Below are 27,310 nucleotides of genomic sequence, written 5' to 3' on the forward strand. Positions count from 1 at the left end.
GGTCTGTTTATTTTTTATGGGCTTGGATGCGGTCACTGAGATCCTGTGAGATCAGAAGAATGGAATGAAAGTGGCCACAGATGACACTTGAGCTATTTCCACAGCTGGATGCACACCAGCCAGAGTAGGCGGTCCTCTGCAGATGAATTAGTTCGTTGAAGTACATGATACAAAACATCTGTTACAATGAGAACAAACAAAAACAATGTGCCTTTGAAGACTGCGATTTGTTGGGAGCTGCTTGCAAGGGTGCTGAATGAAGCAATTGTCAGCAAGGAAACATCTTCAGGCTTGCCCTTGTGTGAACTAAAGCAAAACTACACAGTAAAAATATCTAAATTCAGTCAAGCAGAAGACCTGCTTTTCTCAAATTTTGTTACTCTGATTCCTGATATGGCAATGGGGAGGGAGAAAGCCCTTCTGTACCGAATGTTTTTTTATACCCTAAACCACTTTTAATACAATGGTATAATTCCAGCTGAGTGGCTGTAAAAACTTAGAAGCTACATTGGTACAATAACTGTTATTCTGTCAGTCGTTCCCTGCACTGCTTTATTACCAGCTGTCTTGAAGTGCAATAGACGTTTTTCATTGTGACTGCCACCTGATGACAAATAAAACCTTCAAAATGGTTTTGCTCTGAGGAGTAGCTCACAGCTCATAGCCAGAAGTAGACCTTTCACGTCACCTAAATGAGCAGAAGCGATCCAAATGTTCCCACCCCATTTTACTCTGAGGAGGCAGTTACTTTTGGCTGCCTTTGATTTTTCCTCTCGCAGTTAAGCTGATGAGGAAGTAGGAATACTAGATATTTCTGGGGTAAACAAACACACCGTGTGTATAAAGACTGAAAACAGATCAGTCAGAGCCAGGTGTTTATTGGTTATTACAGGGCAGTATTGTTCTTGTAGGCGGTTTAAAGAAAATGCAATACTCCTAACAGTATTTTAACCACAGTGAGTATGAATTGGATGCAGGTATGTACCAAAGCACCAGATCGGGTTTTTTTTCTAAAGCAAGGATGCTAACTGGGACACAAATTTGCTAGGTGAGAACTGTATCTTATATGCATAATAGGAAAAGGCTGCACTACCAAAGCCTGCTCCCAAAGAGGGTTGGTGCTCTCTGTGTGTGCACATAGGGTAGACAACCGTAGTAAAAAAAAATAAGTAGAAGTCAGTCTTTTGATCAAGTAAGTAGTAGGGATACGTGATTTTGGACCTGGAGATCCTGTAGTTCTTTTCGTACTGATGGCCCACGGTGTCTGCACAAAGCAGCTACATATTTTTAGAGGCTCAACAACTGAACCAGGAGCTCCTGTGGGTCTCAGGGTGTCAAATGGGCCATTGGGAGACGGCATCTTTCCTGGCTTTGCATCTGCGATCCAGTGGTGGGTGTCAGCAGAGGTGAGAAGCTGCTGAGGAAGCAAAGTTAAGCAAAATTCTTGTTTAGTTCAATTGATTCTAGTTTATGCTTTCCTGATGAGCAGGGTGTCTGATTGTATACGTAGTCATGGTTTATTATAGCTGTACAAGACAATTATGTTAATCTTACTTTTATTTCCTAATATTCTTTGATCTCATACACATCAAAGATGTAAAATTTTAGTCTTGTTTGTAATTAGCTAGAAAGCAAATATGTTGTCTGTCAGTATAGGGGATACAAAGCACAAGAAATTGTCCTGGGGGAGTCTAGATTCTAGTCTAATTTTTTTTCTCCTCATCAGATTTTTATTTCCCTTTCATCAGTTGCCTCAGCCATTAAATAAATGTACTGGAAGTAAACTTTGCCATTGTGAAATTCATTCAGCTTTTTAAACCACCTAGTCACTCAGTATGGATCCTCAATTGAGGAAAAGCAGTTTGGTACATCAAACAAAAATGTACATCAATGTTTCCCAAACTTGCAACAACCCCTTGTGGTCTGTATTGACAAAGGTTTCACGCTTGCTTGCTATTAGTTTTAAGCAGACCAGGGCTAATGCTGTGCACAGTTCTGATTTGATTCACCCGTTACAGTCCAAAGGATTTGATTCCTAACTTGTGATTAGTGCTCCGGTCAAGAACAGCAAATGAGTATATGCTAAATTATTTGGCTCTGCAGTTGCTCTTCAAAGCGGTCTTTCTGGAAAGAGAAAACACACAGGGATTATTTTACAATTTCTGCAGCGAATCTCTGTATCAGTACTTTATGCCTACAGCTGGTGGATTTATACATTGCAATTTATTGTGGGGATTGACCCCTCCCCCCACTTTTGTTCATGAATTGCAAAGAGATCATTATCTTCATAAATTTGTTTACTGTCCAAAACTTTCATATGAATAATTTATGGCAACATTTCAGCCTAAGGATTGTTCTCAGTGCGCATAACAAGTATTTATTAGATGGTTTCATACTGGAAGTTGTTATTACACTTGCCGTCTTCCTGTTCCCAGGTTGGTTGCCCTTATCTTTATTAATTACTTCTGCTTCTAGACAAGATGACTGTCTTGCCATAAAATAAGATTTTGTTTCTTGATTAAACAAGTCTGCAGGCAGCCATAGGCTGCCTATATGGCAAGTACTGCAGAAAATACAAGTAGCACAAAATTTAAAATCACATTGGTGGAAAAAAAATAAAAAATCACTGAATTACGGTCTGAATCTGAAAACAAGAGCAAAATCATATCTGCTTGGGATAATTAATTAATGACAATCTGTCTGTGGTATAAAAATCTAAAGCATACCTCCATAGTAATGTACAGTTTGGCGCCTGTCTCAGAGGATTAAAACAATGTGAAATCCTGGTAGCATTCAAGTTGGTGACAAAACTCTAATTGATTTCAGTGGGGCCAGGATTTCATGCCAAATTTTTCAAATTCACTAAACTAAGACCTCTGTGTTACTGTGATTGTTGGATCATGGAGGTTTTAACTATTGAATTGCAAACGGCTTCTGCTAAAAATTTGTCCTCATCTAGTTCTGATTTTATGCTTCATGCTTGTGCATTTCTGCATTACTTGCCTGCATTTATAATCATTTGCAGCGACACAGGGCCGAAACATCACAAAACAGGGGCTTTCATGATACTGCAGTTCCTCGATAGTAGAAATAGTACCAGAAAATAGCACAGGAAATACTACCAGAAAACCATTTCATGTACTTTTCAGTCCCACAAATGGATTTTCTGTGTGCCTGGAAAAGCCACTGCAGAACAGAAATATGGCTGCCAAGATGTTGGTCTCTACTGGAGTTTATCGAAACATCTGCTGTTAGTTATGTTGTGTCTTTTGATGTCAAAGACAAAACAAGGGTTTGTTTGGTTTTTGGAGGAAGGGGGTTCACATGGAATGAATATTCACAAGCATGCAGTGCACAGAGTCCAACCCTCAAGTCCCCATCACTCTGGAATTAATTAGAGTGCTCTTTTTTCTATCTGCACAGCTCTCAAAAGATGGGACTATTACCAATTTGCCTATCATCTCCTTCCTATTTATCTTGCTTTGGATGTTTCTTGTTTCCTTTTCCTCTGAGGCTACCCTTTGCCTCTGGCTAGGACTGACAAGACTATTACATATATAGTACTCTGTGAATAATAAAATTTGGCTTTGTGGGCAGAATCAAATAATAACTCTGAAACTTGTCTTGAAGTGAAAATGTGCAGAGGGAGAGGGTAGTGACATGGAAAAAGTTGTGAAAATGTTGTTTTGACTCCACTCCAGGAAAGAACTTAGGGAGTGGGGAGAGGGTGAGAAGAAGAACAAAGACAAAATATCTATAAACTTTCTGTTTTCATTTCTGGGTTATTGAACTCATTTTAAGCTTTTTTTCCTTCAAATTTAGATAAATGCTGAAATGACATGTCATTTTGAAATACGGTGGAAACATTGCATTTTGACAGCTCCAATTTTTTCATTCTTTTGGTCACAATTATGTGCCAAGTGTGACCTGAATTCACAGGATGTTTTATTCTCCCTCAAAGTGTTTTTTCCAAATAATTTACTGTTCATCTCAGCAATATGTGTATACCGTCCAGCTGGCCTTTTTTTCTCTAGCTTATACTATGCTTTATTCCTCCAAAGCACAGAGATCTCCCCACCTTCATGTAAAAGTTGTCTCCCTAAACTCGTGGCAGACTCAACTGCCCAATCTGTGTTTCCCAGAAGGCTGATCATCCAGTTTGGGTCAAAGACTCACTCCGGTACATTTACCACAGTGGTGGCCCACCAGCTTATTCTTCTCTGGCTGCAGAGCAAGGTGCTCTACGTCGTCTGAGATAGTTTCACAGCAGTATTTGGTAGTAGGCAGTTCCTAGTCACCTGCCTCGTAGCCTGAAGAACTGACTTCTGCTGGGTAAGTGTAATGCAGGGTTTAGAAAAAGACCTGGACAATTCTTGAACGTCTCTTTCTCGGTTCATCCTAGGACCTCTGAAATTAGTGTCGACAGCAATGGTAGTTGGATTTCTAGATGCCAGATAAAATAGAACAGACATAAAGATTGGTTTTTTCCAGAGAAAACTGAGCACCTCTACAGTATTCAAATAGCTGAAGGATACTCCAGGAAACCAGCCCAGAGAAACATCTTTGACTTCAACATAAAATTCTGCAAATCAGATTGTGTGTGGAGGACACAAAGCCATAAAGGAGTAAAGAACGTCTTCATCATATGTCAGGATCTGACTGCTGTGCATTCACGTGGGCTTGTACACAGTGACTGGTAGGAGATGGGGGTGCACCAAAAAGCTATAATAAATCAGGGCAGATGTTTTTACAGAGCTGCATCCATACAGCCTGTATGGATAAATGTGAGTCAGATAGACTTAACTAATTTACTCCAATAAATCCATTCATGTTAGAAAGCTGAGGCAGTAAACTTGGACCTCATTTGCCCATGTTGCTTTGACTACTTTTTTGGCTACTTTGGTTTCTGACAAAGGGCTGCGCTCAAGCAGGCAGCCTAATTCTGAGAAGTGCAGAACCCTCTGCATTCATCTGCTTATGCAAAAATTGACTACTGTTTTCGGGTAGGTTGAAATGGATTATAATTTGATGCAAATAGCAGAAGTTGAGAACTATCAATGTAGAGAGAGGTAATAATAAAGTATTTTGTCGTTCTGGGCATTACTGTAACTGGGGAGCTGAAAAAGTACTTTGTCATCTGCTTTCTGCCTTTGTTTAACCAGTATCACCAGAATTCCTCGGAATCTGGTAGCGTGACGGGATGGTTGGGATCCATTCACTAATGTGTAACATGGACTCTTTCAGGATCAGTCTTTGGTGTTTAACAACTTTCTGCTAAAATAGGGTGCTCTGAAAAGAGACGGTAGCGATAGGCTGGTGATGAACACCCTCCGTAGACCAGGCAGCGTAGACCGGGGCAGTGACTGTGCAAGTCTCTCCCCTCTGTGCCACCTGTGCTCTTCACCTTGGGGCTAACCTGCAGGGATGCAGCTGTGGGGATGCATCCCCCCACCTTTCTCAATCCTTGGGAAGGCTGTTGGACATCACCAGTTGCGGTAATGTATTTTTGTGATGGAGAGTTTCTCTGTGGGTAGCTGATGGCTGGACATAACTGAACAGCTGTAGCTTGATAACGACTTTCAGTCCCAGCAATGACCGAACCTGGTGACCCAGCATTGAGACTCCCTATTCTATTACCAGTCCTCTGAGCCACTCAGTTCCCACCATGTACTTTCAACATATTTAACATGTTACAGCTGTGCTTACTGCTATACAATAGTTAAGAGGGCTGCCAGCATTTCCAGTATGAACTCATATTTTAAGGATAATAACTCAGCTGTAAAAATGTGCTTCAGGCTGAAACTTTATAAGAAGATCTCAGCCCAAGAGTGACTTTATCTGGACCAAAAAAAAAGGGAAAATATATCAATTTAGTCATTCTTAATCAGTACAGATATATTAAAAAGAAAATAAGTAATCCTTGCTGGATCAGTTATTTACTTTTTCTTCTTTTTAGCTTAATAATAGCCAAAATCTACACCTTTTTGAACTTTTCACGTCTGATTTTTAGACTGGCTGGACCACTTGCACAATGAAGTTTTACTCACTAGGGCAACTTTTAAAGTGCTTTTCCTCAATATTTTCATCTTCTTTTAAAAGGCAATAAAGTGTGGAGCAAAGTAGACTTAAGCTAGCCATTTTCTATTTACTTCAAATCTGCTCAGCATGAATCAAGAGGTAAAATGTTTCCTTTTCTTGATTAGTTTGGACTGGAGCGTGTGATCAAAACCACCTGTTCTCTTCGAGCCTGCAATGGTGATGACCCAGTCTGTCCCTGAGTCTGAACACTTGTGGTCTTGGGAAAATGCAGATATAGATCCAGACCCATCCCAGAACCCTGATAAGAGTCCAGCTCCTGAGTCCTCTTTGGATCACACAGTTTGTAAAGCACTTAGAGGTCTTTGGTAGAAGGGAGACTTATAAATGTCAAGCATTTATTGTAATACACAGGCTGGTTTCACTGGAAGTACCTTAAAGTAAATGAGAACTTAGAATATCACGTTCTTAGTGATAAAATGTGTTCACCCTCTATAGACTCCTGTTTTCTGACTATTGGCAAAATAGGGCTTGAGTTTGATTTCGTTTACATAGTTGTACCTCAGTGATTTAAATGTGGTTGCCTTTGAATTACCTGCTCTGTGTGCTTGCTGCTATCAGCTTTACTGGCTTCTTGCGGTCTCATGCGTCAAGGACAGAATTCTTAGGTAAGAACATTCTTGCAGCCACAGTTTTTCCAGATTGTGCCTGTATTATGGGTTGTTCAAAACGGGTGTCACTGAGGGCAACATCCAAGGATGGTGGAGTTGTCCAGGTGCAGAAAAAGCCACTTGTTGGTGGCAGTTGGCTTGTACAGAATTGACTCCAAGCAGCAATTGGTCTGGTTAGAGTCAGAGAAACCATAGTTAAAATTTGTAAAGGCATGAGTGAGGCATAGGCTCAAATTACTTGTAATGACAGAATATAAGGTAAGAAGGCACTATTGAAAAATTGTGCCTCGGTCTTGGTTTTGGGGTCTGTCACAAAGCTCGCACTGCCAGGTGGTCAGCTTTAATCAGTCAAAGGACAAATCCCAATACAGAATGGAGTGGATTTCACCCATAGCCTTCCCTGAGGGATTATGAGTCCAGAAAATAAAATGCAATTTGGGACCTGGGGCAGGGCGTTTAGGCTCTGAAAACTTGTGGTTTTAAATGAGAAGAAAGGCAGGGCTGCAATAGTTTTCTTTCTGTTGCTGCGTGAGAAAGGGCTTTGTTTAACATAACAGATTACAAATCTAACAGAACATGACAGAGATACAGATTTCTATATTTGTCCTCTCTAATAAGGAGACATTCCTAGATTTCAAGTTCAGAATGAACCACTGCGATCTAAAACTGAATTGATACATAACATGAACTGTGGCTTAGTACAGGATTTCCCCCGTCTATCAACTGCAAGTCTAAAATCTATTATTAAACAGAAGCATATCTTGGAGAAAAACATCCTTACCCATTCAGGGTTTCATTCCCAGCATCTTCTGCTACCTGTCTTTTTTAAGGGGTAGGATAGGAAGGATACCTGAGAAGATTATGTAGATATTACTGGCCCTCATCAGCCCTTCAGAACTTAAAATTATTAACATTCAGAAAATGGGATGGGGAGGGAAAGGTGATAATTTTCTCCCCCCTAACCCCCCATGCCTTTAATCTTCCTTTGTGCAGGAGCTGCACAAAAAGGAGTTTAGACATAGGCAGCAGATGACAGTGCTCCATAGTGTGCTCTCTTGGAGGATGGACATTGGGTTTGTAGCTGAATTCAAGAGCAACGCAGCAATGTCAGCCTCAGTATTTCAAGGTGGCTCTCTCCCTGCCTCATGCAGCTGGGTACCTGGCTACCTGGGTTACGTGGCAGCTCCTGCACCAGCACGGCTCTGAGAATGCAGCTTAGATTTGACCCTGACCTGAGAGTTAGCCCTGAACTGCTCAAGAGTTACCTTTGGCTTGACATTGCACGGGCCACCATGCAGTCCATGAGCAACTGTGTGAAGCATTCTCACTTATATTTACCATCACTAGTCAATTCCGACTTGCAAGAGCCTATCTGATCTTGGAGTTGCAGGGAGACATCCTGATATCTAACCCATCCCATGACCATTCTCCCCATTTTCCTCTCAAAGGTTAGGGATCTCAGAGGAGCACTCTGCTGCCTGCCAACCTGGCATCTCAGTATGTCTCCGTGGTGCTGGTTGTGGTTAGGTCCAGACTGGTTATGGTTAGGTCCTTCTAGTGTTTTGGAGTTGACACCATGCACAGTCATACCGTTTTCCTCTGGCTGTGGTTGCGTAGGATGTCATTTTCTCATCTTACCTCTGGTGAATGAATAGGGTTATATTACCCGCCTGCTTTTCTGTTGGGTTTTTTTCCCTCTTGTTGGTAGCCAGTTCCTCAGCATTTCTGATGTCTCCCAGTGTCAGTGTTTGTCCTTCTAATGAGTGAATCTTTTTTTCCAACACAGCCGCTAGATTGCAGCTCACACAGCATGAGTCCCTCCTGGTTTCGGGCAGGAAATGAAACACAGCACATCTGTTACAGATCGCAGCTGCTGTCCTGTCACTGGCCGTTGTAGTCTTGAGGCTAGAAGCGCATGTAGAAGAAATGTCACAGACAGTTCCTCCCCAAACCCAGTTAGCCGCTCTCTGTGCCTGGTAAATGCCCTGTGTACTAAATCTCGCCAGAAAAGCAGAGATCAACAGCGCAGTGTCTCAGACATTTGGTCTGATCAAATGTCTGTTGTCATGACTTTGTGGAGACACACAGACAGGCAGGGTTGCCTCACCTTGCCCGGAAGGCTTCAGATGCAGGGAGAGCCCAAGGTCCTACCACATTAAACACACCATACATGCTGTCATGCCACCAACCTGCTTTGCTCCTCTACATCCAAACACAAGTTCTGGAGGCAAATCTTACTGTTAGGCATTTTTCTTGTATTTTGAACATATTTTCCCGAGTGAAATAAAGTAAGTGTTATCAGCCAATAACAGAAGCTCTTATCATTTGTTAAATGTTGCTCATAAGTAAGCAGTTTAAAAACCCGTCACTGGTGCTTTTAGTTACTTTTGTCATAATAAATCCTGGAATGAAAGTTTCAAATATCAAAATAATTATCCGCATGTTGAAAAAACAGTGTGGCCTGAGTGGGTGTAAAAGACATGGCGAAATCATTTGTCTTTCCATATGCAATTAAAAGTCTTTATATCTGTGCATATGTATATGTAAGATCAAACTATTGAGGATGTAAATACAGCATCCTTTTGAAAGCTTCACTTGATCGCAGTAAGGCAGGGAAGTGAAAATTTAGGCTAAACACTGGTGTTGACTCATATTTTAATTGTGCTGTTTAATAATTTCCATTTTGCACCTTGTTAGAACTAGGATGTGCCATCAAGTCAATTTTCACGCCGGGTTATAGGCATGAAGGGAGGGAACACAGCAGAACTGTTTGGAGAGGAAATATTTGGGTTTAGCTTTAATAGATGAAACTCCACTCTAACACTAAGAAAAACTAGTCCACGGGAAAGAGACTCCTGATTCCCATTTATTAGGATGGCACATCAGCCACTGGAAGACAGTGGATGAAGGAATTAGTCCACATCAGAAAATATATATAAAAACATAAACAGAATGGAATTGCCAAGCACAACACTTTAGCATGCATCACACACTAATTAGGCATAGATCAGGAGTTCTGTGCAGGAAATAAAGATCTGTTTTCACTAGTAGTGTCAAGGTTTTGAAATCTGTGCTTGTTTTGACATGGAATGAAAAGACCTTTGGATATTTTTTGTGAAATCTGATAGTGGGAAGGGCAGGAGATTTGTTCTGTATATTCCACTGGTTATGTCCTGGGCAAATCACAGCCTCTGTATTTCCTCTTTGTCCTATGGGGACGCTAAGCCTTATGTGAGCATTGTAAAGATGCTTTTGTTAGTGATGGCTGTTCTTGACAGACCAAAAGCACTGTTAGGTGGATTGGATATATAAAGCTGGCATACAGCCAAGTGTTCTTATAAACTGAAGGGTAGGAAGAAAACCAAAGCAATGTGATTTCTTGTTCCCCTCTAGAACATGTCAGAAGAGGGAGCAAGAGCTGTCTATGGCCTCTCCGCCCGCTCCAGCACTTGCTGGGACAAATGCCCCGCTGCAACAGGTCATTTCCTAACTGCTGTGGGCTCCTTCCCATTAGCAGGCCCCAGCAAAACTACTGACATTTATCCAGGCACATAATAGCAGTAATTTTATTTTATTCCTGAGGCAAGTTGGAGAAGCGTATGAAAACTACTGTTTCTCTCACAGTCTAGAGAGAGCACATGGGCTTGTGGTCCAGCCTGCGTGTGCAGACAGTAAGGGCAAAGGTATAGCATGAGGCTCTCAAACTCTGCTTCAGAGTCCCTGTAGCAATTTAGGTATATTTTCCCTTCATAAATATTGTCCTTTTGTTCAGTGGCCTTTTTCTTGAGGTCTTATTTTGGGCGGAAAGATTTAAATCCCCATGCAGAAGTCATTTTAGGCCCAGAGTGACACAAGCAACTTTTTGTTTGCAGCAGAAATGCTCTCTCTCTCTCTCTTTTTTTTTTTTTTAAGTCCTTCTAGATTAACAGACAGCAGTATGCTATGAAACTTACTGTTTTTTCAACTCTGGTAGGAGCATAAACTACTGACAAAATATCAGAGTGGTACTCCCTGATGTAATACACTTATTAACTGGTACCAATATAGTTGTGGGTATTGCTTTATTTGTGCACACAGTTACTGATATAAAACTCTTTCTATTGCATCAACTGCGTTTTCTTTACCTCTCGGTGTTCCCATTTCTATATCTTTTTAATCTGCATTGATACGTGTAGGCTCGTAACTGTATATTATCAAAAGCCGTATTTCAAACTAGGAGACAGGACATATAGTTAAAGGCAAGAAGGACAATGGGAAAGAAACCATCAAAACTCCTGCCTGTTGTTGTAGGAAAGGTGGTGCATCCACAAGGGTCACCTTTGTTCTTTATTTACCACACTATATTTGGATTCTTAATCCTTTAAGAAGGTTCTGTCTTGGACCTATGACATATGCTTTCAGCTGAGGAAAGAAGTTCACAAACATAGAGAAGAAAAATGAGAAAGGAAAAGCAAATGAGTCCGTTGCTCCAAGGAGATTCAACTAAGGCATGAAGGTAATGCCAGATAAAAATTAGAATTTATGCCCAAGATTAGAAATATTACAATACCATGTTGTGGTTTAGTAGGTGCCACAGAAACAGGACTCAGATTTGGTGAAGGTCTGTATCAGGGTTTGCCCATTCCAAAGGTAAAGCTGCTTTAATTTCGTGCAGCATTTGGGCTTCCTGCTCACTTTGCCCTATTTTTAGCAAGCTTTTAACTTCAACAATGTAATGAAATGAAATCAAATCCGAAGAGTTGCAGAATATACATTATTAGCTGATGTTTGCTGATCCTCACCATACTCAAATCATAATTTAATCTCTGATCAACTAGTAAATGCCAAGGCAATTGGTAACTTTTCATTGAGAAAGGGAAGATCGTTTTATTATTATTATTTTGAAATAGAATCACTTTTTATGGAATAACAACAGGTATTCCCAGCAGAGTTGATGACAGAGGGCAAAGAGGATTTCACAGCTACCTTCCTACTATAGTCATGAAAGTTTGGCTACTTAATAGCCAGTTCAGAGTACTTCTCGAGGCTCACTGCTCGGACAAGGGGACCTTATTTTTTCTGCTGCTTGTAAGAGGCAGCCCAAGTCAATGGGCTTGAGGTGAGACAAGTCAATCTAGACAGAACAATAAATCAATAGAAATATCGTCATCATTTGTTCAGTATGCAGAGAGAGTACATTTATCTGCAAAAAAGTATGCATGATTGTTTTTTTCATATTAATTCTTGATAGACACATCTGTCTGATAAATATAAGGAAAGTCATCCTTTCACTCGGTTTAATAAAACCTCAAGAAACAACATGTTCTCGATAACATAAAGACATTCTCTTGATAGTATGCTAATAACTTTTCAGATGGAATGACTCGGTGCTTATATGACTGCACAATTTGTCTGTAAACAAATTTGAAAAGTAAGTTTGCTGCTGTAATGTTTATTGGCTTTACATTGCTCAGTATTTAAAAAAATAGAATTTCTAAGTATGCTTAACTTGTTAAAACTTCCTAAATAAAGAAAAAGTAAACTGTTAAATAAGCAGATACTTACTGTAAGCTTTAAAAACTATTTATTCAGCTGGTACTTTTGCCCTAAGTCCAATGTCAGTATTAGAACACTGACATAAAACAGAAGCCTTTAATACAGTTCATTCTTCCAGGAAGCTGGGACTAACTAATCCTTCCTCCCACTGGCCCCCATGTGCATCTGTCAAGTAGTGAACTCTCTGTTCCTAAAGCCCCCTAATACACTTTTTATTTCTGATGTCACTTTCCCACCCTTCAAGGCGCAAAAGATGACATGTGTCATTGCACCAACGTAAACTTTATTTCTGCTGATGCCTTTTGATATTGGCAAGTACTTAAAGATAGTTTACTTAATATACTAAACAGGCTGTATTTAGTTTCCTTCCTGTGATTTCAGTTTGTTGCCATACAGGGAGCGTACAGTGTTTGTAGTTGATAAAGTCAAGCTGCTTTCTTAGCAAGTGATAGACTAGAAAATATGCTGAAATAAGTATATTCACTTTCTTATATGAAAGATATGTCCGCAGAGCTTAGACCACTTTAAAAAGTTCATATGTCAATGAACTTATCTTCAGTTTATCTCGGTGTCGCAAAAATTGTGCATTTTGTTCTGTATCATTGATTGATTCCTTACCATTTGCTCTGTTAATTTCTTTCAAAGACACTATAGTATCAACGGAATTGTATGACAAGTCATATGCAAAGAATATCTTCCTAAATGTAAAAGTCATTATAGTAACCAGTTTCTTGCAGGAATTATAAAAAAATAATCATACTGAGGCAACAGGGCAGTCCTAAATAGTTGGCAAGCGAACTACTTGTTTTGGCAAAGACAGTGGCAAAAACCTCATCATAATTTCTTCTGCAGGTTTTTTCAACTTAGCTGGGCCTTCGGTAGTATTATGCCATGCTAAAATGTCTCTATACGGTTTACAAACTCAGTAAAATCAGACATCCAAACAGATGAAGATGAAAAATATGTTTTTTCTAGCCTTTGCCAGTCACCAAGTGGATGTTTATCAGCAAATACCTATTATAGGCTGAAAAGAATCAAATTACTTTTAATATGATGGCAACATCTGATGCAAGACATTGTTGTCTTCTACAGCTAAATAAGTTGAATATGAATGGACTTGACAGCATGTATTATGAAACACATTATGGTCTGGAGACTGGGTGTCGCCCTAACAACCAGACGATATTTCCTTAATTAAGTATAATTTTTTCCCTACGTGACACAAGAGGATTCTGCAAACTCTGGTGAATTAATGGTCTGGCAAATGCATGTAATTCTCTGCTCTAGGTAACTGTCAGCTTCAAACACGTTAAGCTGTCTTAGGAAAGCTGCAAAGATTTGATTTGTTTTCCCAACTTCTTTTCCTAACGTATTAAACGGTATATGTTTAGGGACTAGAATATATTTATTTTCTACTTAAAAATAATATGTTTACTGTCTCCGAGTAATTTTTTTTGTCCTTGATATATTTTCTCTCCAGTCCATATTTTTTTAAACAGTTTACTTGCAAAACCTGCCTTGCGTACTTATTTACTGAAAGACATTTGCTATCAGATTTTTCCACTGTGTGTCTGGCACTTGTGTTTGCTACACTAAATCATACGACTTCCTTCGCCGCTGCCCCTTCTTCATTTCCAGCTTCCTGAATTTATACACAAGAATAGCTATCAGTCTGTCACATCTGTAATCACAGCAAGTTCCTCCTACCCTACCTTCGCAATAAACATCTTTGCAAAGAAAGCTCGGTGTTTTAAGGCTTTGGGACATCCTAAATTAATGGCAGCCACTACCGCTGGCAGCGCAGGGCTGCATGAAGCTGTGGTGCGGGTGTGACTTTCTGCTTACCCCATCACACATCGCAAGTGGGAGCTCACCTTGTCTGTCGTGGAAAGCCCTGAGGCAATTCTCCATCTCTAAGCCAAAGGAGAAAACTGCTCGTAGAGGGAACTGAGAACCAGTTGACAAATTTGGTTTGAGCGTTTATGGGTTGGTACAGTCAAAATGCTGGTTTGTGGCGTGGATCGTTCTGAGCATAACGCTTACAGTTTCTTACCTTAACTGAAAAGTGCAGGTGGATGTCCAAACCCCAAGACCCTGTTGGCTGCCTGGTATCCCAGGCCACTCATTTTGAACATACAGCAAGAACGTCATTTTCCTTGGGCACGGTGCTACTTCAGACTCTTGCGCTGCATCTCCTACGCAGGAGCTGCCAAAAGGGCTGAATGAGCGTATGCCCCGCAGATTTGCTTTTGGGCTCTTTCAGCAGAAGGGTAGATTATTTTTCCAGCAAAAAGAGAGGAGCAGCATGAAAGAGAAGAATGCCATGTAAGGAAGAAAGAAGGGCTTTTTGAATGGAATATTAACTCTACTATGCTGAAAGAAATTTTGAGGTGAAAGTTTGTGGCTATCCTGATTTGTCAGGACCCGTGCCAACAAGGAGGAGGTTAGCACTGTGGTAGTTCATTGGAATGAGTTAATCAGTGGGTTAATCTTATGTAAACTAATATAGCCAAGAAAGAGGCAAAAGCGTTCGCAAGTGTTGCAGGTTTGATACCTGCACACTGATCAGCTTGTTTTATAAGTGTTTATTTGGAATCATGACAGGTATTCTGCGGAGGCTCGTTTCTGTAATTTGCCAAATTTCTCCAGGGACTCTTGTCAGTGCAAGAAAGGTAATCCATTATGTGACATAAAGCAAGCGTGTATGTATTTCATATGCTGAGGGTATTACAAAGAGGACTGACCAAGCTGAGCCTACCTCCTCTTTACCATTGCATGCAAGTAATGAGTCTGCAGAGACTGCAGAATCCGTACTTCTCAGATAGGATGTGCATAGACAAAATACTGCTGGAAGGTATGAAAAAATTGAATTGGTACTTCCCCAGCATTTTTTATTTTTGTTTATTTTTTATTTGCGACTGAAAATTTGAAATCTTTTGCTTCTAATCAGATCCCTGGCAATGCAGTCACATTGCCCTACATAAATGTGAGACAGACACTTAAAACCAGCTGTGCTGTGATTTCTGGAACTAGTTTATTTTAAGTTCCTGTTTATAGGTGGATTTTGTCAGTACTCTTGATGCAAAAAATGACAGTTTCCTTTTTTTTTTAACAAATACATTCATCCACATTTTCCACGCTTTGTAGCAGATGTAATGGTGTGATTGTTTGTGCAAATTTATAATGTGCGCACACAAACATACATATGCACAAAGTAGGGCTATTATTTCATATGAAGAATAGCTGGAAATATCTCCTTATTTCACTATCTGCAAGAAAAAGAGCAGACCACTCTGTTTCTGAATGTCTTTCTTGAAACAACACAGAAAATAGCATTTTACACCATCGAACTAAAGAGAGTCAACACCTCACTAAGGCATGAGGTTACCAACATGGGACCTCAGGGAGTGGGAGAGCAAAAACCAGGGAATACAAATGGCAAAGAAGCTTTCTCCTAAGCTCCTCTGGCATGTCTTTTGTTTCATTTTTGTTCAAAGTCTTGTTCTTGCTTTAGTATGCTGTTTGTTATTAATGTCTTTGTTTTTCATGCAGAGAAGAAAAATGCTTTTAAATGCCGTGTATGTGTTTTAAATGGGTGTCACTACCAAACTCGCTGTCAATAGCTGGTCTTACTTAATCAGCTATAAAATGTCATGAGTAAGGGTTCTTAATTGAGACTGGAAAAATCCAAGATAATTACTGTAATCAGTTGAAGATCTCAGAGACTGAAGGTTTTAGAAGTCAGAGAAAACTGGGGACATATGTGTTCTGTCTGAAGATTGTTCTAGATAGGATATGGAAAGACAGAAATGACAGGCATTTTGCAATGTACAGTAGCATTCATCATAGAAAGAACATATGCATTTGTTTGTCAGAAGCAATGAAGTAAAAAATGATGCTTAATTGGAACTGACATAAAATGGCCTCATTAGTAGTACAAATAATATATGTGCGTAGTTGGTTGTCAATAGGAACAAAAACATATTTCCTCTGACAGATATATTAGTCTCTCTTAAGATTCATGTCAAGTTTTCAGCCAGGTTCACTCATTTAGAGAATGCTGGGGTTTTTTTTAAGTGAAATGTTGAAGTGTAAATGATGTGTGTTTGTAGGGTGCTGTGATAACACCAACAATGGACCACACTATGTCAATGCAGCCAGCAAGCATGATGGGCCCTCTGACCCAACAGATGAACCACCTTTCCTTGGGCACAACAGGAACGGTAAGATCATAGATTATACTATTTACTTGCTATATTGCAAAACATTCGGTGCTTACTGAGTTTCTCGAGGTAATTTATTACTCTTGGGTTTTCAGCGCTTCACCTTTGTGCAGTTTAATATTGCCGTGGGTTACTTTGTTTTTTCTCCATGTCCAGAGATGTTTGTCCCTGTCCGGGCAAACATATCAAAGTGCCTTTCGTCATGACCCAAACATGATGTACTGCACAAACAATATCCTTATATCGCTGTGTCACGCAAACATGTATCTACAGATGTGTTTCTAAAACCATCGTACAGTGAGCATTAGGTATTATAGAAAATAAATGAGAAAGTAGTATAAGTAGTAAAACAGTAGGTCAACAAAACCTGCTCCGTACTTAGCAGGAATTATCTGTACTAATTCTCATGTAAACATGGAAGTACCCCTCTACAAATTTGAGTTTTAAACACAAATTGTTTGCTTGTCAATCTAGAAAGTTTTATACCGCTGGGAAATGGGAGTTCTGGCTTCATGGTAGGACCCACTAGTCACCTCTAAACCATAGCAGCCAGCTACATAGTTTGCTCCAGGCTCAGAACTGCGGTTTTGGGTCAAGGTCAGCTGTGTTTCCAGTATATTATATTTAAACATGCATATTTCAACAATTATTTTCTCTTTAAGCTGTGTAAGTCAGACTCAATTAATTCTCCCAGAGTCAGAGAAAGGCAAAAAATACTGTTAATAAAAGTTATTAAAACTTTCTGAAATGTTCCTAAAATACAACAGCCTACACACAATATATGGTGGTTTGATATGTGAATGTGTGCACGCTGCATGTACATGCATATCTTTATCAAAATGCGGGCATAAACATTACACTTTTATGTCTTTAGCACACATGTGATTTATGTAATAATTACATGAAAGATCTCTTATGCATTTACAATCTTTCGTTCTATTTCGCCACTGTAATACTCGATACTGATCTATAGGAACACAGTTTTCCAGCTTGGGGGTTTAGTTGTTTGTGGGGTTTTTTTAATTGAATAAGGTACTGAAGAAAGTTGCATCCTTACAAAGTTATTTAACTCGCTGTATTGGGTCTTCTCTTCCTATCCCTCTGCTCTTCTCTCCCTCTCCTTTTTTCTTATCTGTTGAATTTAATTCTAACTAGTGTCTTTTCCACCTTTAAAAAAAACCTCTGTTGAGATCTGAGACTTCTGTATTCATTTCTGAGGAAACTTGAAGATGTTGCTTCATTGTTTATTCCTGTTATTTTAAATGTTTCAGTCAACAATCAAAAGAAGTAGGAATTACATTTCAAAGTTAATATTGACATTTTTCCCCTCCGAAGAGGTGAAATTGAAGGAAATACTAGGACTAGTGAGAATGTCTGCATGTGTAATTACTGTGATTCAAAAGTGTGTTTAAAAATTAAGACAAGAAAATGGAAAATGAATTCTGGTTGTGCTGTTGGGCAGTTCCTATGATTTTTTTCCTTCTGTCTGTCATTTTAATTTCTATGAGTCTTACAGACATTGTCTTCTGTGCTCGTTTTCTCACAATTTTAATGCAAACTAGAAAATTCCCAGCTAATGTTCTCTTCTGACTTAAGACAACTATTACAATGCTCATAGTAACAAATCCATCTGGGGAGGCAGAGGAAGGACTCTGAAAGGCAGTGGGTGATCTCGTGGAGGGTAATAAGATCCTGAATTTATTTTACTGCAACTGAAAGTAAAGAAAGTTTTTCCTTCCTTTTCCTAGCTCTTTACACAGTCTTATCTTTCAAGGTCACAGCATTCCCTGACAACTTCTTGAAATACGTTCAGAAGTATACCATATAGGTTTATGTTTGCTATCTTTAAAACTCCTAACTCATTTAAAGAAAACTTAAAGAGCAAGAAAGGGTAAATGATTGATGTGTGTTACGATATCCATAAGCTTTTCATAAATCTCAAATGACACCCTATTTTATTGCATACAAGATTTCTCTTTGGTAAAAACACTGTCAGCACCATATTCAGTTAAAGTCCTCATGCAAGCAGCAAAATCATGGAGCTCACCAGGAATTTCTCCTGTCAGGAACTAAAGGGAGAACTTCAGCATTTGGAGTGCCACTTTTGTTGGATGTGTCTATTCTGACTCGAAATTGAATCTTCCTAACGTGTTCTGTTACAGAAAAAAAAAATAAATGTGGGGAAAATGGACAACCTATTTAGAGATATGATTTATTTAGAGATCTTTTTACTTCATTTATTCTGAAGTCTGAATTTCAGTCCAGAGAGAGGAGCATTGAGAGCGTAAAGCCATGACGAATTGAGCCAAGTCGAAACCATGCTACTGTGAGTACCTCAGCAGGACCAAGTTTTATGGGAGATAGAAGACATAAACTATACATTTCTGTTATGAACATTTTTTTTAATTTTATCCTTAAAACTGTGCAACAGGGTGCCATAAAGAGCCACCAGCTATCTTTCAAGAAACCAGCCACATTTTTTTAAGCAAACAAGCCAAAAAGTCACAAACAATTCTGCTCAGTGTTGGCTGTAACTCTGTCTCAATTTAATTTAAAAGCTTGCAGTATGCAAAGCAGTTTTTATTAAAAGGCTTTCATATATTCACTTCCTTAGACAAACCATTTTACTAATTAACATAATATATTTTTCAGCCAAAACAGACCTCTGTGGTCACTTACGTGAGAGTTGACTTCAAACCCACTTCCAAACTTGCCCGATTCAGGATGAATGCTGGTTTTTCTAAAACATTGCTTCAACAGAAAATCTATTCTCTGGTGAGGAAGCTAGAGAAATAGCTTAAGGGCCTATGCATGCCTTGTCTCTTGTGGGAATTACTCTGACTTTTGATGCTCTCTAAAAGATTAAAATACTGTGTCTAGGCTGGAGCCTTTCCAGAGGGGAGACCCTTCACAGAGAAGCGCTCTTCAGTCCTTTGGTGAGGCGAGTTACCTGAGTAAGAGCGACCTATGCCAGTTGCTGCATCGACGCCAAGAATTGGATTGTAGTTCCGATCTTTCAGCCCTGAAGCACGCATTAAAACCCCGTGGGGATTCGAGAGGCAGCTGCCTCCATCCCTGCCTGCACTTGACTATTTACTCACCAGGCCAAGGGGGGCATTTCTGGCTAAATGCTGGCAGTGCTGCTAACTTCCAGCTGGAAGCATCCAATTCAGTGGCCAAAACAGATCAATTTTCCAACACCCCCTTTCATAGCCAGCTGCCTTCCCCTTTTGCTATGGGAAGCCTTCAGTTACTGGCCCCCAAAAGAACAAAGAATTTTGCTTAGGAAACCATTTGCCATGAAAACGAACAAGAAGTTTTCTTTCTCTCCAAAACTCCCTGCGAATGCATATTCATTTTATTGACTTTTTTAACATTCTTATTTCTTATCTATTATTGAATTGTCTGTATAAAATCAGACACCTCTGCTGTATACTAAGCGCTCCTTAATCAAGAGGATGCACTAAGGCTGTCAAGATGCCGGGCCAAGTGAAAAGCTGCAAATCCATCTTTACTTGATTTCACTGCCCACCTCATGAAAACATACAGCTGCAGCAAATATTCCAGGTCAAAGGATGGTATACATCACCGGGGGAAGAGAGGAGGTAATCACCTGCAGTTTGTGGCGACTCAACCCTGTGTTCCTGCGCTGTGTGAGAATTTCGTACAGCATTTGCATCTCCCAGTTACTGTGCTTTGCGCCTCATCCACTAAGAACGTAATTCCCTTCTGTCTTTGTGAAAATCAAATTGTTTTCTGCCAGTGAAAATACAGTTTACAGTACTGATGCATTGAGAGGCGAGTGGGTTGCTCTGATCACCTCCCCAAATCTGCCTGAAATTTGGAGTTAAACAGAGAATCTGCCAGAGGGGTGATTTCTGCCTTATTTATATGTATTTTTCATACATACATCTTCACTTAAAAAGAGCAGAAAGCATTCACATGGCTGGGCTGGCTGTGGGCAAATATGTAGAGAAAACCTAAGCTCAAATTATGTCAAGATTACAGCAAAAAAGTGATAACTCTGAATATTCTGTCTGAGGCTGACAATCCAGCCTCAACTCCTACAATTGTATTAAAACAAAATTTTAATGCCAGGAGGCGTAATGTGAAGACAGACAATCAGTTCTAACCTTGAAATTTTTCTTTTGTTTACTACTTTATTATTATTTATTACAGTAAGTCCTGCTTTTCCTATGTAATATTCATCTACAATTAGGTCTGCTATTAAAAAAGGTACCATAAAAGCAGCACAGAGTGAGTGAGTCTGTATGTGTAGCATTGGAAGAGTAGCACTAGTATGTGTTTAATAATGTATGGAGGCTGGAATTGTTCCATCATCAGCCTGTCATTCAAAATGTTTCCGATGCAGCCATTGATCTGACATCTGTTTCGTGGTTTAATAAAGTTGTGATTGATGGCCTGAGTGGATATAATACAAAAACCTTTAGAAATATAAAAACTGAGCAGTCTGATCACTGCTTTCCGTCCCTGTTGCTCGGCTCCCTTTTACTGCAGCACTTCCACGTTTGGCCGTCAGCAGCAATAATCTGCCTCTTCCGTGGGAAGAAGATTTGCTCTGTTCTTTCTCCTCTGCTGCTCATTCCCGAAGGAAGTTTTCTGCTCTGCACTTTCTTGGTCCGGGTTTCTCCCTCCTCCCTGCTGTTAGCATCCATTTCAGATACCACTTGGGTTCCAGTTTCATCCGACAGATTGAGGCGGCCTTTGTTAGTCCTCATTGGCAGAGGGGTAATTCCAGCTTTTGCTCTCTCTCTTTCGGAACTGCCTTACCCCGTAGGCTTGTTTCATCTCAAGCCTCTGAGCTTGAGGAGAGCAGTGAGCAACGAGAGCAACGAGAGAGTGAGGAGAAGCGAGGGTTTTTACTAAAACTGCTAGCTCAACTCTGCTGCTTAATTGTTCTTCACGCTTGCAGACGGTTCACTCAGCTTGCAGTTTCTAATTTAGAAATGTAATAGGCAACTTACAAAATAAGCTCTGTATTGCACTTTAAAAATAAATAATAATAATAATAAAAAACCCTAAAAAAATTGTTCAATTGTTCCGGATACCCCTGTATTAAAGATGCAGCCAGGTAGAAGAACTGCATTGACGCAACGTGGGATTCTGTTGAAACTGCAAACCACCTTAACTCAGCTTTCCTGGTTTATTGTATCACCAGAAGTCTCTCAATGGAATAACAGGCTTGTTATGTGGGTACATCAGTCTTATCTTTCACTTTGTTAGTTCTTTTTGTTGCCAGCGGAGCTTGATGATATCTCCAGAACCCTTCAATGGAACAACAAGCTTGTTATAAGTTTTTTATCTTTTATTTCCTTTGGATACTCCATGGTCACCGGTGGTTTAAAATGTCACCTAAAGGCCTCAGCAGAATAACTGCTTTGTTAGATAGGGTTGTTTTTTTCCTGTTTAAATCTGCAATTCTATTTGCACATATTACAGCTACACGGAGCTGAAACATCATCGCATTCCCCTGATGTTCAGATCCTTGTTACAAAAAGCACTCTCTGTTTTTCTAATTGTATGTCGCAAGGTCCCCAGAGAGTTACAGGAGCAAAGTTTCTCTGCAGTCTTGTGCCTTTCACGTTATCAGGTGTTAATCTTGAAGTTCTTTTATGTTATTTATTCACTGACTGTTTCATTTACTGTTTGTGTGGAAAATATAGGACTGAACCCATTGCAAATGCAATTAGCATAGTTCAGGCTGAAACTAAGATCACCCTTGTCCATTTACTCAGCCAAACTCCAGGGCAAATGCAAGTGATTAACAGCATTGAGCTGTTTGGGGCAGGAGATCCATTTAAAGAGAAATTATTCTGGTTGGAAAGGAGAAGAACAGCATAAGTTCTGTCGAGATTTATAAAAAACAAATAACTCCTCCTGCATCCTCCTTCCCAAACAGCCTCTTGAAAGGCAGCTCCAATTTGCTTGATACATAATATGAGATTAAAAAGGGGCACTCGGTGCAACTGAAAAATACCAAATCCCAAGCAGTCAACAAGGAACAAATACATTTTTGATGAAGCATTTAATCAATTTGCAGAATTCGCTGCCACTAAATACTGTTCAGACAAATAGGTTAACAGTGTTCAAAAAATAGATTCAGAGTTTCCATAAGGAAACATTTGCAGGTGCAACAGCAGGGTGGAAAAATTCTCAATTTGACAGCGTATAGGCCGAACACCTGGTAGGGTGAACAAAGAAAGATGTGGTCTTTTCCCTTTTTGGACCATCTTCAAGTCCCACTGACTCTTGTGAGAATCAGGCTGATCAGCCCTCATGTAGAGGAGGCTCTTTCTAATCAGCTGTCTCAGCATGAGTTCCGCAGTCTATGTTTGACCATAGCTGACGTTAGATGGTATTTTTGAATGAATAGAGATTATAAAATCCCGTTTCTGTAGCGTTCCCCCTTCTCTTCTGAGCTTAACTTTACTTTCCTGCCATTTGTTGGTAGTGGCTTACTGTTTGCCTTTATGTGCAAGTGTACCCACCTTCAAAGCCACTGCGTGCCATAGGCAGAGAAGGGGAATGTAAAAGGAGAATAAACACAGATGGAGGGAATTCCATTTTCAGTTCAAGCAGTCCTTCGTATGAGCCCAGCGTGTCAGTAGCTTTTATTCTGTGTTAAATTTTACCTTCACATGATACTTCCATAAATGAACAAGTGCTTTTGTTGAGGACTCCTTGCCTCTCTTTGAGGTATCAGCTACTGACTCAAAGTGACATTAGGCCAGATTCCCTTTCAGAGAAGGGCTCAAACTCCCTGACTGTGGTGATAAAAAAGTTAAATCAACGCAAAGCAACAGTGAGGGATCGGCAAAACAAAAGGTGTCAGCCAAAAGAGCCATAACTAACATAACTTCATTTTCAGAATCAGAAAAATGTCACTCATATAATTAATTTGCAGCTGACTTCACATATCTGTGAACTGAAATATTTAGAGGCTTGTTTCTCCAGTATGTTCTTACATATGGCTGCTGCAGTTCTATTTTGTGATTTCTAGGAGTGCTACCCGGTGATACTTTGAAGGATAATGGGAATGTAGCTCAAAGCTACCTCTTACAAAGCGTGTTTGTTATTTAGTGATAGCCATGCACTGTGTATAAAATGAACTTTTTTATATTGCAATAGTGAATAGAAACCAAAAGCCATAAAACTTGTAGTATCTGGCATACAGCGAGTGGCCCACAGCATATCCTCCCTGAAAAGGCTCACCGTTAGTCATACTCCCAGAATGTTTTGTTCTGCATCCAGCTCTGGGGCCCCAAGATAAGAAGGACCTGGACCTGTTGGAGCGAGTCCAGAGGAGGGCCATGAAGATGATCACAGGGCCGGAGCACCTCTCCTATGCAGACAGGCTGAGAGAGTTGGGGTTGTTCAGCCTGGAAAAGAGAAGGCTCCGGGGAGACCTTATAGCAGCCTTCCAGTACCTAAAGGGGGCCGACAGGAAAGATGTGAAGGGGCTGTTTATCACGGAGTGTAGTGGTAGGATGCAGGGTAGCAGTTTTAAACCAAAAGAGGGTAGATTTAGGTTTTGTATTAGGAAGAAATTTTTTACTGTGAGGGTGGTGAGGCACTGGAACAGGTTGCCCAGGGATGTTGTGGATGCCCCCATCCATGGAAGTGTTCAAGACCAGGCTGGATGGGGCTTTGAGCAACCTGGTCTAGTGGGAGGTGGCCCTGCCCATGGCCGGGGGGGTGGAACTAGATGATCTTTAAGGTCCCTTCCAACTAAAACCATTCTATGATTCTATGGTATGTCTGTTAGGGATGAACCAAGAATGTGAACTTATTTTGCTAGCTACTAGTAGACCGTTCCCCCAAAAAATCTTTGAATGTTAAGAGGAAAAAAATATATGTTCACACATTTTCATGTGAAATTGTGTTGATGCCACAAATAACAGGGCAGGTTTTGGGGAGCGAAGGTTGGTTTAGTTTGATTTGGTTTGATTTAGTGATTTGTATAATATTTAGCTGAAAGAGGCCCTTTATTTAACAGACAGGGATGTAGAAAAGAGGAACAAATAATAGGTTAAAAAGAGCTGAAAATAATTCCAGGTTTAAAACATCCTGCCACACCTACAACTGACAAACTCTATAAAAGGTGGAAAACAAAAGTACTCTAAATGTCAGGTCTGTCATCTGTATTTTCTTAATGCGTTTCTCTTTTGTAAATGCGTTTTCAATTTTGTTATCAAGATTGTAACTCTTTGCCTTATTAGAAAAAAAAATTGCTTTTATTGTCCTGCCTGTGTTTAAAGTGATATCACTCAGGTGATTCTGAGAGAAAAAATGAATATGGCTTCCCAGAGAAGTAATGAATCTGAATTATCAGTGGTGTAGACAAACTCTGTGGGACCTCTGTAATCCAAGACAAGTTTGAGGATTCTAGAGAGGTGAGGAGGTTTTGCCAAACTGTGATGATGTGAAAGGCAAGAGGTGTCTCCCAGAGGTGGTGCTTCCACTGCTTTTCTCTGCCGAGAGCTTGGAAACACTCCTGTGGTCATGTCTCCACACACTACGAGTACATGGCAACTGAGCTTTAAGCACAGCGAGAAGTCCTGACATCCTCGAAGGGGCTGTATCCTCAATGGAAAAGAACAACATGATAAATTATATGGAAGAATGACTAGTTTCTGCTAAGCATTGTTGCAGTCCTTCGCGCAATATCACTTCTGTCTAAGGTGAGGTACTTGAATTGTATCAACTTCAATCACAGGTGTTTAGCTGAAAGAAAAGGGCATGAGGGTGATAGAAAACAGTAGCTTATAACACAATGTAAGTATGTGAAAGGCATCCATGGAAAAGAAGAGATGGTTTTAATGGTGCTAACAACATAAGTAAGGAGCTGAAATTGAAATGGGGAAAGTGTAACTTGAATATCTTGCAGAAATTGCTAATATATTAAGAGCTAAACTAGTGTTTGAAATGAATCAGGGAAAGGTCATTGTTTGGGACATCTAGAACTCAACTGGGCTAAACACCTTAAAATCCACAGGAGAGACTTTCTGACATTGACAGAAAAACAGAGCAATGGTCTAACAGCCTTTTTTCATCTCCAACCTCTGTTTTTCATTGCAAAGAAACATTGTTATTTCAGTTCAAAACAAATAACGATAATTTAAATTATTTTTTCTGTTCATTTAAGTACTTAGAATTCAGGAAATTATAAAACACTCTAAAATGTTTTCTGAGCATGATGTACCAAGACTCAGAAAAAAGCTGTACATCAAAATTACATTTTATTTTCAATGTCTGAAGTTTACACAGTCAAAGAGTAAACATTTGTTGTGAGTGACCATTCACAGTATTCACTTAGAAAAAAATATTTGGGACAAAGAGTTAAGATTGACTCATTTCAACATGTGTTGTGTGGATTAGTAAGTATACTGCTTGCTTTTGGCTTTTTCTTTTTTTTTTCCAATGGGACGGGTACATTTTGTTAAGCAAAACATTTCTGCTCTGAGCAGCAACCTTTGAATTCCCCGGTTCAAGAGGGACAGGGAACTGCTGGAGAGAGTCCAGCAAAGAGCAACTAAGATGATTAAGGGCTTGGAGCATCTGCCTTATGAGGAAAGGCTGAGAGAGCTGGGACTCTTTAGCCTGGAGAAGAGAAGGCTGAGGGGAGACCTTATTATGGCGTACAAGTATCTAAAGGGTGGGTTGAAGGAGGATGGAGCCAGGCTCTTTTCAATGGTTCCAAGTGACAGGACGAGGGGTAATGGGCACAAGTTAGTACACAGGAAGTTCCGTTCAAATACACGGAAAAACTTCTTTACGGTGAGGGTAAGAGAGCACTGGCACAGGCTGCCCAGGGAGGTTGTGGAGTCCCCTTCCCTGGAGATTTTCAAGACCCGCCTGGATGCAGTCCTGAGTAATGTGCTCTGGGCAATCCTGCTTTAGCAGGGGAGTTGGACTAGATGATCTCTAGAGGTCCCTTCCAACTCTGAAAATTCCGTGATTCCGTGAATTACATTCCCGGTGTTTTCTCATGGGGAAAAACTTCACTTCCAGGGGCACTGGGACTTCACAGGAACACTGGATTACAGACACTGCAGTGTTTCTGAAGGTGACACATTGCCGCATTACTGAACACACATACAGTAGAGTTGAAAGTTAATTTAATTTGTAGGATGTTCAGTATTTTTCATGTTTTCATCACAGTGATGGAAATAACATAATCTGTGTGTTGGGCAAAGGGCTGGACCTGCAGACACCCCCCAAAGTAAAATTCCATAGAATTTCACTGGCTTTTCCCATGCATATCCCACTGAACTTCAGCGCACACTGCATGTCACAGTCAATCCACATGGCTTATCAGATGGTTGGCAAGCTAGTAGCCCAAAGATTTAAACTTCCTCCAAGACAAATTGCCAGCGCTTTTGAGGTATCTTTCTTATTTTCATCCAGAAAGAACAGCCTGTTCAGGGTTCACTCATTTGTGAAGCAAGGTTAAATGAAGGAGCTTAAAGTATAGTCTTCATACGCTGTGTAAGACACTGGGATCCTGTATATACAGTGATTTCAGCCCGAAGTTCTCAAAAAAAGGGTAAGCTTTGTTCAAATGATTTACAATTCCATAGGGAGCCGCTGATGGCAATAACCTCTGTGCCCTCAGATGGTATTTTATTATTTGTGAGTTATGGGCGATTCTGTGTCAGTGCTACGGTGCTGTAGAATCCTCTCGCTCCTAAAAGACTCAATTTGGGAGGAGAGTTCTGCTATAACTAATATTTACTATGAAACAGCTCAGTCAGCACATTTCATTAAACTGTAACAAGGGGTTTGAGAGCAGCTGCATCAAGTGAATTTGGGAGTTTGCTGAAT

The 27,310-nt window shown here is 40.1% G+C and overlaps 1 protein-coding gene across 2 annotated transcripts in view; it reads left to right on the plus strand.

Moving 5' to 3' along the window:
* The window catches only part of RBMS3 (RNA binding motif single stranded interacting protein 3), a gene marked incomplete at its 3' end in the record, with an annotated part of 459,009 nt that overhangs the window by 406,804 nt on the left and 24,895 nt on the right, over nucleotides 1–27,310 (plus strand). For both annotated transcript variants that reach the window (XM_082479353.1, XM_082479354.1), the window contains exon 11: nucleotides 16,355–16,465. In XM_082479353.1, coding sequence (XP_082335479.1) covers nucleotides 16,355–16,465 — 111 coding nt within the window. The remainder of the gene's footprint in view (nucleotides 1–16,354; nucleotides 16,466–27,310) is intronic.

Source organism: Vanellus vanellus (assembly GCF_965231255.1).
Source record: "Vanellus vanellus genome assembly, chromosome: 2".
In the NCBI taxonomy this organism is placed as follows: Eukaryota; Metazoa; Chordata; class Aves; order Charadriiformes; family Charadriidae; genus Vanellus; species Vanellus vanellus.